Source organism: Fringilla coelebs (genome assembly GCF_963513975.1).
Source record: "Fringilla coelebs genome assembly, chromosome: 23".
NCBI lineage: Eukaryota > Metazoa > Chordata > Aves > Passeriformes > Fringillidae > Fringilla > Fringilla coelebs.
This window is the reverse complement of record NC_140049.1, coordinates 5,372,478-5,384,406: the sequence shown is the minus strand read 5'-3', so window position 1 is coordinate 5,384,406 and position 11,929 is coordinate 5,372,478. Positions and strand designations below refer to the sequence as shown.

At 59.9% G+C, this 11,929-nt stretch overlaps 1 protein-coding gene across 1 annotated transcript; it reads right to left on the bottom strand.

The window, feature by feature from the left end:
- Positions 1–819: 819 nt before the first annotated feature.
- On the bottom strand, positions 820–5,684 carry GPR37L1 (G protein-coupled receptor 37 like 1). Its single transcript, XM_084220778.1, has 2 exons — positions 4,979–5,684; positions 820–2,017 (listed from the first exon to the last, which is right to left on the bottom strand). Exons 1-2 carry the CDS (start codon positions 5,633–5,635, stop codon positions 1,205–1,207), a joined length of 1,470 nt encoding a protein of 489 aa, XP_084076904.1. The 5' UTR covers positions 5,636–5,684; the 3' UTR covers positions 820–1,204.
- Between the last annotated feature and the right edge of the window lie 6,245 nt (positions 5,685–11,929).

Here is an 11,929-nt window from a genome sequence, read left to right as displayed (position 1 = left end):
GCAACCGGCTCCCTCTCCCTGGCACTCCGGGGCTGGGCGGCTGCCAGCCCCCGGGACAAGGAGCTCTAAGAGCCCCGGTGGACGGGCTGCGTGGCCAGGCTGCCCTCGGGCAGATCCGTCCCGCCTGCTCGCTGACCCCCCTGCTCCCTGACCCCCCCGCCCCTGCCAGGAACATGTGGGCTTGGAAACCCTGGTGCCCTGAAACCGCCCTCCTGGGACAGTTCTGTCCCTGCAACGGGCACGTGGATGGGGGCCAGGAGCCCTGTGGGGCAGTTTGGGGGAGATGCTCTCACCCCAAGGGGAGCTGGGGGTGGTGGTCCCACCTCTTCCCGCAGCGTTGCACAGCAGCAGCAGCGTGGTGCAGCAGCAGTACCTTGGTTGTGCATAGTGCACGTGGGGAGCCAGCAGGCTGGAGGGTACCTCAGCCCTGTGCTGGGCTGGCTGCACTTTACTGAGACCAGTTCTTACAAACCATCCCAAACCCAACACTTCAGCAGGCACCCTGTCATTCTCAGCATCACCCCAGAGGGAGGGAGCAAAGGGGCTGGGGGCCTTTCCCCATCTCCGCTGGCTGCTGCCCCCTCTGGCACAGCAGCTTCCCTGCCCTCCTGCCCCCCCAGCTGCCCATGCCCACCCCAGAGCCCCCCAGGTTTAGGGAAGAGCCATTCCAGGGGGCTCCCAGGGCTCAGCCCAGCAGTGCCAGTGGCTGCAAGCACGACGTGCTCTAGGTTACTGGTTTATTGAGCTCATACAGGGCACGGCTGGGATCCGTGGGGTACGACCAGTTGGACCTTTTCCTCTTATGGAGGGGCTGGCAGGAGGGGAGGGGACAGGAAGAGGGCAGTTTGTGTTTGCTGTGTCCTCTGTGAGCCATCATGGTCAGCCTCTGCAGTTTCAGGAAAGACCTTTCCGGCACAACGCCATCTCCAGAGCAGCAGCCCCGGGGAGCCCGGCCAGGCAGCCGGGACAGGAGGGTGCTGCTGTCCTCGCTGACCTCTGGGCAGAGGCAAGAGGGTCACCAGGGTAGCCACGGGGACTGGCATTTCAAGCCCCACATGCCCAATGCTGGGTTTGAAGCCCACGGCGCAGCCCCCTGAGCTGTCTCTTTCTCTTGTTCCACGTCCAGACACGAGTACTAATGGCAGAACAAGGTTTGGTCTTGGGAGTAGGTGGTGAAACGATCGCTACGGCTCCCTGGTGGCACTTAGCAGGGGGTGCCAAGGGCCAGGAGGGGCGGGGGAGTCTCCCGGGGCTTGTCGAAGAAGATGGAGGAGGACATCTCGGTTTTGAGCTTGCTGTCGGCGCTGCTCTCGCTGGAGGTGGCGTCGGGGCCGCAGCCCTCGCAGCAGCAGCAGCAGCAGTCCATGAAGGCCTGGCCCAGGGGACGACAGAGACACAGGAGCAGGACGGGCGTCACCGAGCACTTAAAGAACAGGAAGAACTGGTTGATGAGGTTGAGCAGATCCAAGGTCTGCTTGGACAAGTCGGGGGACATGTAGGCCACCACGATGTTGCAGACGTTCTCGGGGGTGGTGCAGAGCCCGTAGATGACGGTCAGGGCGATGATGGTGCAGTTGAGGTGACCCTCGCTCTGGCCCTGCTTGGCGCCCCGGCTCTCGCTCTTCTTGTCGGGGCCGCGGACGCGCCGCGTCACCAGCTGGCAGCTGACGGTGAAGAGCACGGGCAGGCAGAAGTAGCAGCCGAAGTACCACCACATGCGGGCGTTCTGGTAGGTGAGCACCAGCGAGTAGATGGACTCGGGCAGGTTGGACGAGGGCTTCATGGTGCAGAACTCGGTCACCACGCCGGACACGGGCGACGTGTCCCGTGCCAGCTGCCAGAGCAGGATCTCGGGCACCGACAGCGTCATGGAGCCCACCCAGATGACGGCCAGCTTGGCGATGATGGACTGGCACTGCTCGATGGGCCGCGTGCTGGCCTGGGGGCTGGTGGCTGCGTGGAACCTGTCGATGCCCAGGGCACAGAGGCTGAAGGTGGTGACTCCCAGTGACGAGACCTGGTGAGGGAGGAGGCACAGCAGGGACATCACAGGGGGCTTGGCTCTGCCGGGCTCGGGACAAACCCCTGGCTACCTAAGACCACCACCCCTCCTGCAAAGGCTGTAGGGAGGTGACAGCCTGTGCCTGCATCCCGGGGTTTAGAGCCACTTTTCTGTGACTCCTAAAAGGATAAAAACGTTCCCTGCCCCTGTAGTTCCTGCCCAGCTCCCTTTTTGGCAGAAGGGAGAAGTTTAGCTGGATGTCTCTCTGTCCATCCAGCCAAGGTAGAAACAGCAGGATTTTCCTTCAGGCTCTTCCTCTGTTCTGGATGGCTCTTGCAGAGGAGAAGCAGGGACCATCACACCCACCAGCACCAGGGTTCCCAGGGTTCCCAAGGCCTGCCTGGACAGGCCAAGTGAGTTGAAGGCGCTCTTGTCCCAAATCAGCTTGGGGCAATTTCCGCTGCATTGAGAATAGCAAGAAAAACATCCCCCTTGCCAGAGGAGGAGGCCAAGGGAGGGAGAGGATTCGCTGTGGCTCTGGGAGGGCTGGCCAGGACCGACCAGCATTCCCAGCCCCAGAGCTGGGAGCCAAATCCCACAGCCCTTGGCCAAGATGATGGCAGAGTCACATGCCGGTGTCCCAGTGCTGTGGCCATTCCTGGCCTCACGAAGCCATCAAACATCAAACCCTGTGCTGAAAGACCTTCCCAGCGCTCAGGAAACCTCCCAGGGCTCCACGTGGTGCCCTGGGAACAGCCTGGAACAGCCTGGAACACTGTCCCCCCGACCCCCCAGCCTTTTCCTTGGCCCTGGGCTGGTCACTGCAGCAGCTGATGGCCAGAGTGATGCCAGCACTCAGCAGCACCATCAGTTATGCACAGCAGCATCTCCCCAGACACAGAATCGGGACACCAGCTCCATCCTGCACCCAGCACCGTCTCCCAGCATGTCCCAGCTCCTCTGCCCAAAGCCCAGAGCCAGCCTGGGCACCCAGCAGCACCCAGCACACTGCACCCGCTCCCTGGCTGGCACCTGCAGCCCTTGGTGCTGCTGTGCTGCTGCCTCCTCCCCCTACACCCTTCCAAGGGCTCTTCCACCTCTCCTGGTGCCCTTGGTCCTGCAGAGCACACATCTCCAGAGCCCTGGCAGGGCTGGCCCTGGTGGCATCAGTGCAGCACATCCCTGCACACAGCCTGTCCCCAGGAGCCCCTGTCCCCAGCTTTGCTCCCAAAGCCTGGCTCTGTGCCTGAGCCACAGCCCCACCAGGCGTGAGCCCCTGGCCTCCAGAGATGTTCCCCTCTCCCAGCTGCTCTGCTGGGATTTGGCTCTGGCCTGGCTGTGGCTCCCTGCAGCTCCCCCAGCTGAAGCCCTGGAGCCCTTTCTGCCCACGCTCTGGGGGGCAGGAGGGCAGTGCAGGGCTGCTGCTGGGGGCAGAGCAGGACTCCCCACACCAGGACTGTGCTTCCCAGCCTGTGACACGCTTATCCTGCAGCACCAACATTCCTGTCCCTTCCTGACTCCTCTGGGACCAAGCTGTCCTAGAGCACCCTGGTGCTGCCGAGTCCCTGAACCTGGTGGTGCCACCCCCAGGGTTCTCTCAGGGGGACAGGGAGCCCATGAGCAGCACATCTCCCTCAGATCCTCCTTGAAACAGGGTCTGTTTGGGGGACATCAGCCCTCCCTGGGACCCTGAGCCAGCTTGGGCAGATTTCTGCCCCTCTCTGAGTCTGCTCAGGTGCATTGGAAGCCTGAGGTGGAGGACAGGGCTGGGGCAAACACTCCAGTTAGTGAGAGGATGGGGTGGGACACCTCTGAAAGGAGCAAAGTCTGCTGGGCAGGGGCACAGGGGAGCAGGGGGCTGCAGGGCTCCCCCAGCAAACACCCCATCCCTGTGCTGGGCTGTGCAGGTGCAGGCCTGGGGCTGTGCTCAGTGGGACAGCCCAGGCCATCCCCTGCACCCAGAGGAGCCAGGGGCACTGCTGGAGCTTTAGGGCTGTGCCCAGCCAGGGACCTGCACATGGACAGGGCACTGTCACAGGGGACTGTCACAGGGACTGTCACAGGGACTGTCACAGGGGACTGTCACAGGGACTGTTCTGGGGCCAGCAGGGCATGGAGCAGCTGGGAACAGGCCAAGTGAGGTGGGTGGATGCTCAGGGGAGGGACAGGGTCTGAACCCTGGCAGGTCTGACCAAACCTGAGGAGGTCTTCAGTGACCTGGCCCTGTCTCTGAGCTCTTCCAGGTGTTTGCACCCTTTGATAAACGGGGCATTGACCACAGAGAACAGGCAGGCTTGGTCTGTCTGTCCCACCAGGGCACAGAGGGGCACAGATGGACCCATGTTCCCTCGAGGATGGGAGATGAGCACACTCAGGGGTGGTTTCCAGCATCAGCCCAAGTCCTGCCCTCTGGGGCAGCTTTGCTCATTTTGCCATCCCCCTGTCCCCACAGTCCCTCCTCAGTAGGTCCCTGGCTCTCCCTGAGGGTGGCCAACCTGTCACAGCTGAGCTCTGAGAACAAACACAGATCTCAGGCTTCCAGACCTCATTCCTGGGCTGCCCCATTCCAGGGCTAACCAGCATTGTCCACCTGCAGCCCCCTGCCCTGGGCCATCCTCAGCAGCCCACAGGGGCCAGTTTCTGGGCCAGCACTCTGCAGAGCTGAGCCCCCAGCTTTGGGGTGTGACAGGAGTGGACAGATGGAAGGACCCTGCTGACAGAAGTCCCTGTGCTGGCTGATGAGGGTCTGATGGGGTTTTCCCAGCCCTGGCAGCATCGGTGCTGGCTGCAGAGCCTGAGCAATGGCCTGGGACAGAGGGAAGGTGACTCTGGGGACTGTCCCTCAACTCCTTGCTGTGCCCCACTGGGGGTCTCTGGCTGTCCTTGTGCCATGCCAGCAGCCCCACAGCCTGCCCTGGAGCAAGAGGGCAGAGAGGAGCTGATCCCGGATCCCCGGGGGCCCCGCGCAGCCCTTACCTCCATGAAGGGCACAATGCGACAGGACACGTCCCCCAGCAGCCTCTTCTTGGTGATCTCGTTGAAGATGACCACGGGCAGGCAGAAGAAGAGGATGAGGAAGTCCCAGAAAGCCAGGCTGGCCAGGATGGAGTTCCAGGCACTCTTCATGTAGTAGTTGTGCCACACGATGCACATCACCGAGAGGTTGGCCACGATGCCCACGGTGAAGACGACGAGGGACAGGAAGACGACGGCGTAGGCGCTGTAGGAGCTCTCGGTCACCGGGTACAGCGGGTTGTGCATCTGCAGCCGCTTGTCGGACACGGTGCTGAGGTTGGCTCGGGGCTCGGGCCCGTCCCGCTCCGTGGGCACCCCCGGCTGCCGCTCGGACGGGTCGGTGCTGGAGGGCAGCAGGGCCCTGGTGGGCTGCAGGCTGCCGGAGCTGAGGGGCCGCGGGAACTCCACCCGCACCCCCGGCACGTACTGCTGCACCGACTTGGAGTCCTCCTCCGTGCCCCGGCGCTGCCTCTCCCTGCCCTCCGCTACCGGGGCGCTGTCCGCAGCCTGCCCGCGCCCGGTGCTGCCCGGGCCGGCCCTGCCCCGCGTCCCCGCGGTCCCCGGGGCCAGCAGCAGCAGCAGCAGCAGCAGCAGCAGCGGTGGCGGCGGCGATGCCATCGTGCCCCGCTCCGGTGCGCTCTGCGGAGCGGCGCAGCCCCGGCGCTCCGGGCACGGCCGCTCGCTCCGGCTCCGGCCGCGGCTCTGGGCGCCCGGGCAGCGCTGGGCAGCATAAAGCGGCGGCGGGAGGGGAGCCGAGCCCTCTGCTGGTCACCCACCGCCCGGGAGATGGGACAGCGGCCAGACTGGGCAGGTCCTCAGCCCCCGACACCCCCAGCATTTACCTCAACGTCCCCAAACAGCCCCGCAGCATCCCCCCGACATCCTCAAACCTCTCCCCAGCATCTCCACAGCCCCCAACACCTCCAGCATTTTCCTCAACATCCCCAAAAAGCCCCTCAACATCCTCCTGACATCATGCAGCCTCCCCCAAACATCCTCAAACCTCTCCCTGGCATTCCCACAAATCCCCCAGTATCCCCAAACATTCCCCAATATCCCCCAAAAATTCTCCAACGTCCCCAAACATCCATTCAGCAATACTCCATTCTGGAACACCCAGTATCCCCCAAAACCCCCAGCTTCCCTCAGCATCCCCAACATCCCCCAAGATTCTGCAATACTCCACAGCAGCTCCAGGCATCCCCCAAGGTCCCCTGAGAACCAGCCAGATGAGGGGTGCCCACAGCCTGGCACTGGCCATGGCCTGCCAAGCCATCCCAAACATCCCTCAAACCTCTCTCCAGCATCCCCAGAAATCCCCCAGTATCCCCAAGCATCCCCAGTATCCCCAAGCATCCCCAGTATCCCTGCTCAGCTCAGCCCTTCCCATGGCAGATATTCCAGTCTCTCCCTGGTGCAGGGGGCACTCAGGAGCCCTGAGGGCCAGCACTGGGCTCCTGTGGCAGTGGTGGCACCGGGCACGGTGTGGCACATCCCCTGCACACTCAGCCTGGGCTCAGGACACCCTCAAATGGCCAAAGCACCCCATGGGGATGGGGGCTGACAGGGCTGCCCCTGGCAGGAGGGAGCACTGGTGACTCCAGGAGATGCTTCTTGCAACTGTGTGGGGTCAGATCTGCTGGCCCAGCTCTCCCAAGGTTTGTTGCTGCTTTTCCTGCTGAACAGGACAGTCTGAACAGAACCCTAACCCTAACCAGAACTGGGGTGCCTGATTCTGTATCTGAGACCCCTCCCCAGACCCAAACTCTCTCCTGCACCCATTGTCTTTCCCTCTTTCCCCCTTCTATCCCCAAATCCACCTCATCTCCTCTGTCCTGGGGCTCTGCTCCCCTCCCTGTTCTCCCTCCTTGCTCTGTCACCTCCTTCTCAGCCTGTGGGACTGGGGGGCCATGGGGCCATGCCCTCTGGGGACATGTCCTGTGTCCTGCAGGCAGCCTGTGGGGGTGCTGTCTGCCAGGCTGGAGCTGCAGGAATGTGTCCCTGTCCTGCCCAGGGCAGTGGCAAGGGCCAGGACACCTCAACCCTGGCAGCCAGCAAACCCCAACTTCTCCCTTCCTGGGACCCCCCTGCTGTTGAGACCCCTCCTTGGATGCTGAGAATTCCAGACTGTCTGTGCTGCCAGGCACTGACCCCCAAGAGAACTCTGCATTGACCTGAGGCCGTGGAGAAGCTTCCAGAATGGAATGATAGAACTGGGATTGTGGGTGTGGAGTTTGGATAGGACACAAAATAAAATGACATGCATGCTGGAATCTCCAAGGTAAAAAGAAGGGAGGTTTCATTTCTGACTCCAACATTGATAGATTTATAAAAATGACAGTGAATTGGAGGGTGACAGTGCCACCTCTCCAATGACACTGGACAAACCAACAGTCCATCAAATTTCTCCTCCTCCAGAAAAGAATGTAAAACAATAATTATTTACATAAAAATGTGTGAGAAAGTTCATTGCAAGAATGTAAACATCAGAAGGCTTAGAAGAACTTATAAGAACTTAGGGCAACAGGTGTCATTTCTTAACTGGACAGTTTATCCTTAAAAGGCCTTGTAGAGAGAGAGACAGGGCTCCATTTTTAGTTTGTTAGAGTGAAGTGCTGTAGAACTCAGGGTTTGTGAGACTGGGACAGAGATAAGAACTGATAAACACTTGAGTCCCAACAAGAAATACCATCTCACACATTTAATCCCAACCCTAGAAAAAAGAAGATAAAAACTCAATCCCCAGCCACATCTGTCCAGCACTGCCCACCCCTGCCTGAGCCAGAAGGGACAATGGGCTGGCATCCCAGGGCACAGGGGACACCTGCTGTGTCCCTGGGAAGTGGGACAGACAATGGCACTGAAGGCAGAGCAGGAAATGAGCCCTGGGACTCCAAGGATGCTCCTTGAGGGGAGGGTGTGCCCAGATGGGCCAGGGCTGCCAGGGGGGAGCACAGGGTGTTCTGAGCTTGGTTTATGGTGGAGTGGGGGGACATTGCTGACAGAGTTTTGGGGGTGGGATGGCCCTTGCCCTGCTCACAGCCACACTGTGCTCAGCTGGCACTTGGTGCCACCACAGCTGGGCTGACACAGGCTCTGGGGTTGGGGGGCAGAAGGAGTGAGTGCCCCCAAACCAGTGGGCTCAGTGAAGCACATCCCCTCATCACCCCTGCCCTGGAGCTGTCCTCAGAGTGTGTCACAGGGAGGGTCAGCCAGGCCACAGAGCCCAGCTGGACTCAGCTGTGCCTGAGGTCTCTCCCTTCTCATGATGCCTCAGGTTTTGGCATTTATATTTTCCAGATTCTGTGCTGCTTTAGTGTGTGGGTCTGGTCCTCACATTAGGGGATGGTGAGCTCTGTGCACAGAGCAGGGAGACAAAACAATTCCTGCTCCAGCTGGGCACCAAGGACAAATGATCCAACTCTCAGACCCAAGAGCACAAACACCGTGGAATGAAGAGAGAAAAACAAGGATGGGACTGCAGGGGCTGGGGCTGTAATTGGACAATTAACTCCAATATGCAAATGGAGCAGAGCTGATCAAAGTGGGAGACCCCGTGACCATTTTGTGGTTTCTCCCTGGCTGGGCTCCTGTGCTGCCCAAGGTGGATCCATTGAGGCCCCCTAATAAATCCCTGCTTTATTCTTTAGCTGTGTCCAGTCTCTGTTCTAGGTCAGCCTTCACAGGCATCACTCACCCTGCTTCCGCAGCCACGTGCTGCTCTCTGACTCCCAAGAATGCTCTGAGTTTTGAGCACCATTTGGAAATTCCCATGAGAAAAGGAGGATTTTGGCTCCTGCTGGGCTCTACAGGAGCAGACTGGCAATGCCCAAGGTCTGGCCAGTGTGAGGGAGGCACTGCAGCCTCAGAGGGGTCACTGGCCTGAGGAAGAACAGCTCAGCCTGAGCTCCCTGACAGCCAAGGATCTCACAGGACTCCTGTGAGCTTCAGGTGCTTGTGGATATGACAGTCTGGTCACAGAGAGAAAGCCAGATAAGCTTTCCCATGAATTGGTCTGGGAAGTTTTAGGGAGGCAGAGAGAAAGAATGGTAAACAAATGGTAAACAATCTGCAGCTGGTGTTTTGAACAAGTTGTTTTTCTTGTAAGGAGTTTACCAAAGGGTGGTTCCTTAATTAACCAACTGGGTTACAGGTGTTATTGAGAAGCAGCCAGGTTCTGGGTGAACAATGTTGGTTATAAATATCATGAGACTGTAATAAAGATGCCTTTTTAGCCTTCTGATTGTGGATGGAGTGTGTCACTATCCTTGCTCCTGACTCAAAGGCAACAGCCTGCAAGGACTCCAGGGAATCCGTAAAAGTTCACGTGACCACCTCAGGGTTCATGATTGTTCTGGCCTTGATCCACTGCCCTATACCTGAAATGATCCAATTACCTTCCTTAGTGGAGAAAAAATGCCCCCAAGTGCTGAACTGTGTCCAGCTGGAATGGGGCACAGCGCTGTGCCCGGGGCTGGGGGTGCCAGCAGTCAGGGCATGGGCAGCTTGGCCAGCCAAGCACAAAGTCAGGTCAACTGAGAATAAATAACTTGAACTTGCTCCTCAGCAAACCCCCAGAGCTGACCCCAGCTCCCTCTGCAAAGCTCAGGCAGGAGAGATGGGGGGGCACCAGTGCCCACATCAGGCTCAGGGGTGACAGCACTGCACCTGGGCAAGGCTTGGGCAGAACCCACACTGTGCCAGGGGCCAGGATGGGCAGCTTGGCAGCCCCAGCACCCCCCAAACATCCTCCTCCACCCAGCTTCCCCCCAAAATCTCCAGCAGCACCCCAGCAGCCCCCAGCACCCACCCAACATCCCCCAGCACCCTCCCAACACTCCCCAGATTGCTGAGCAGGGGATGAGCAGGGGCCAGGCAAGGCCTGGGGCAGGAGAGGAGCAGGATGAGCAGTTCCCTCCCTCCCTCAGTGCCACATCAGCTCGGAGGAGGGAGCCCTTGGAGCGCTGCTCCTGGCAGGTGCTGGCAGCCAGGTGCTCTGAAGGAGCTCAGCTATTTTTAGTTTCATTCCGTGGCATTGCACAAGGGCCAGGCGTTGTCACGGAGCTGCCTGGAGACAACAGGAGAGGTCACTGGGGCAAGGTGACACTGCAGTGGCACAGGAGTGACCTCAGGCTGGCTCTGTAACCCATGGAATCGCTGTCCAAGCTGCCTCTTTGAGATCCTCCCCTTCCTTCCCTCTCTCTTTCCAGAAGCTCAGAGTGAGTGTCCCTGGCTGTCACCAGACTGCAGCCCTGGACACTGCCTGGGAATGGCACATTTATCTTCTCCAGCCTGAATTCACACAGGGCAAGAGTGTTTCCTGGGAGATGAGTCTGTGTGTTTGCAGATGTCTCCTGGGAGGTGCCTCACCAGAGTCCAAATATTCCACTGGGACCCAGGAGAGGTTTTTTCCTACATCCCCCCTTACAGGTATTTCATTCAGCCCTCTGTGTTTTGGACAAGTCTGCATAAAAATCATACACTACAGACATCCCCCCAGGCTGTGGCCCACAGGGACACCCCCAGTAGCACATTCCAAACCCAGGAACACATTCCAAACTCTCTGATAGAGGAGGGACATGGGCCAGGAGTGTTCCTGAGCCTGCACTGCACCACACCAACAGACTGCCCCATCCTGGGGCTCTTCAAAGCTGTTCCTCAGGGACAGGAGAGCTCTGCTGTAGCCAAGGGCAGGTGTAAAACCACCTGGGAATCTGTAAAACCACCTGGGAATCTGTTTCACCCCATGCCCCCCTGCCCATGCACCCCCACGGCTCCCCAGGTGCTAGGGGGTGGAACAGGGACCCACATCTCATTCATGATGGGGAGCATAATGAGGGTACAGCACAGAACACCAGGGGCAGTGGGTGGGTGCTGCTGGGACCCCCAACTCTCTGAGGAGTTTCTCAGAGTCCCTCCTTGCCCTGCAGGATGCCCCTGGGCTCTCCTGCTCCAGCATCTCCCTCCTGGAGGAGCACAGTGGGGTGAGCTGTGCGTGGTGTGTCTGCCACTGCTCACTGAGCTGGGAGTTTCTGGGGGAAAGGAGAGTTTCTCCTGGGAATTTCTGGGGGAAAAGAGAGTTTCTCCAGGCCACTGGCTCCAATCCAAGCCCAGAAGAATGGCTGAGATGGAGAAAGCTTGAAAGGCTGGGCAGCAGTAAGGTAGCAGTGACTGCAAGGGTGATGCTGGGGCTGAGATGGGCAGTGGGATGGGCAGGGGATGGGGAGGGGATGGGCAGTGGGATGGGGAGGGGATGGGCAGTGGGATGGGGAGGGGATGGGCAGTGGGATGACAGAGGATGGGCAGTGGGATGGGCAGGGGATGGGCAGTGGGATGGGCAGTGGGATGGCAGAGGATGGGCAGTGGGATGGGCAGTGGGATGGCAGAGGATGGGCAGTGGGATGGCAGAGGATGGGCAGTGGGATGGGCAGGGGATGCACAGTGGGATGGGCAGTGGGGATGGGCAGTGGGATGGGCAGGGGATGTCAATGGATGGGCAGTGGATGGGCAGTGGATGTCAAAGGATGGGCAGTGGCATGGGTCCCCTGAGGGCAGATGGAACTGCCTGAGTGCAGGATGAGGAGCATCTTTGCCAGGAGCTGATTTTGACAGTGATGCTGAGCTGCTTGCCTTAGGTGGGAGGACGGCAGAGACAAGCTGCCCTGTCCCCCAGGCGTGCAGCACCTTGTCACCCTGTCCCTGAGGCTCTTGTCCATGACCTCAGGCTCCTCTCCATACAGCCATCATGTCACAGAGCATCCTCACACCGAGCTCTGGGGATGCCAGAGCTGCCCAGCCCCTCTGCCCTTGGCAGAATCCCTCATCAGCCCCTGGCAGTGGGAGCAGACCCAGCTCAGCTCTCCTGGGGCCCTGCAGGGCTCAGACTCTTTCACCCCTGCTCTGTCAATGAAA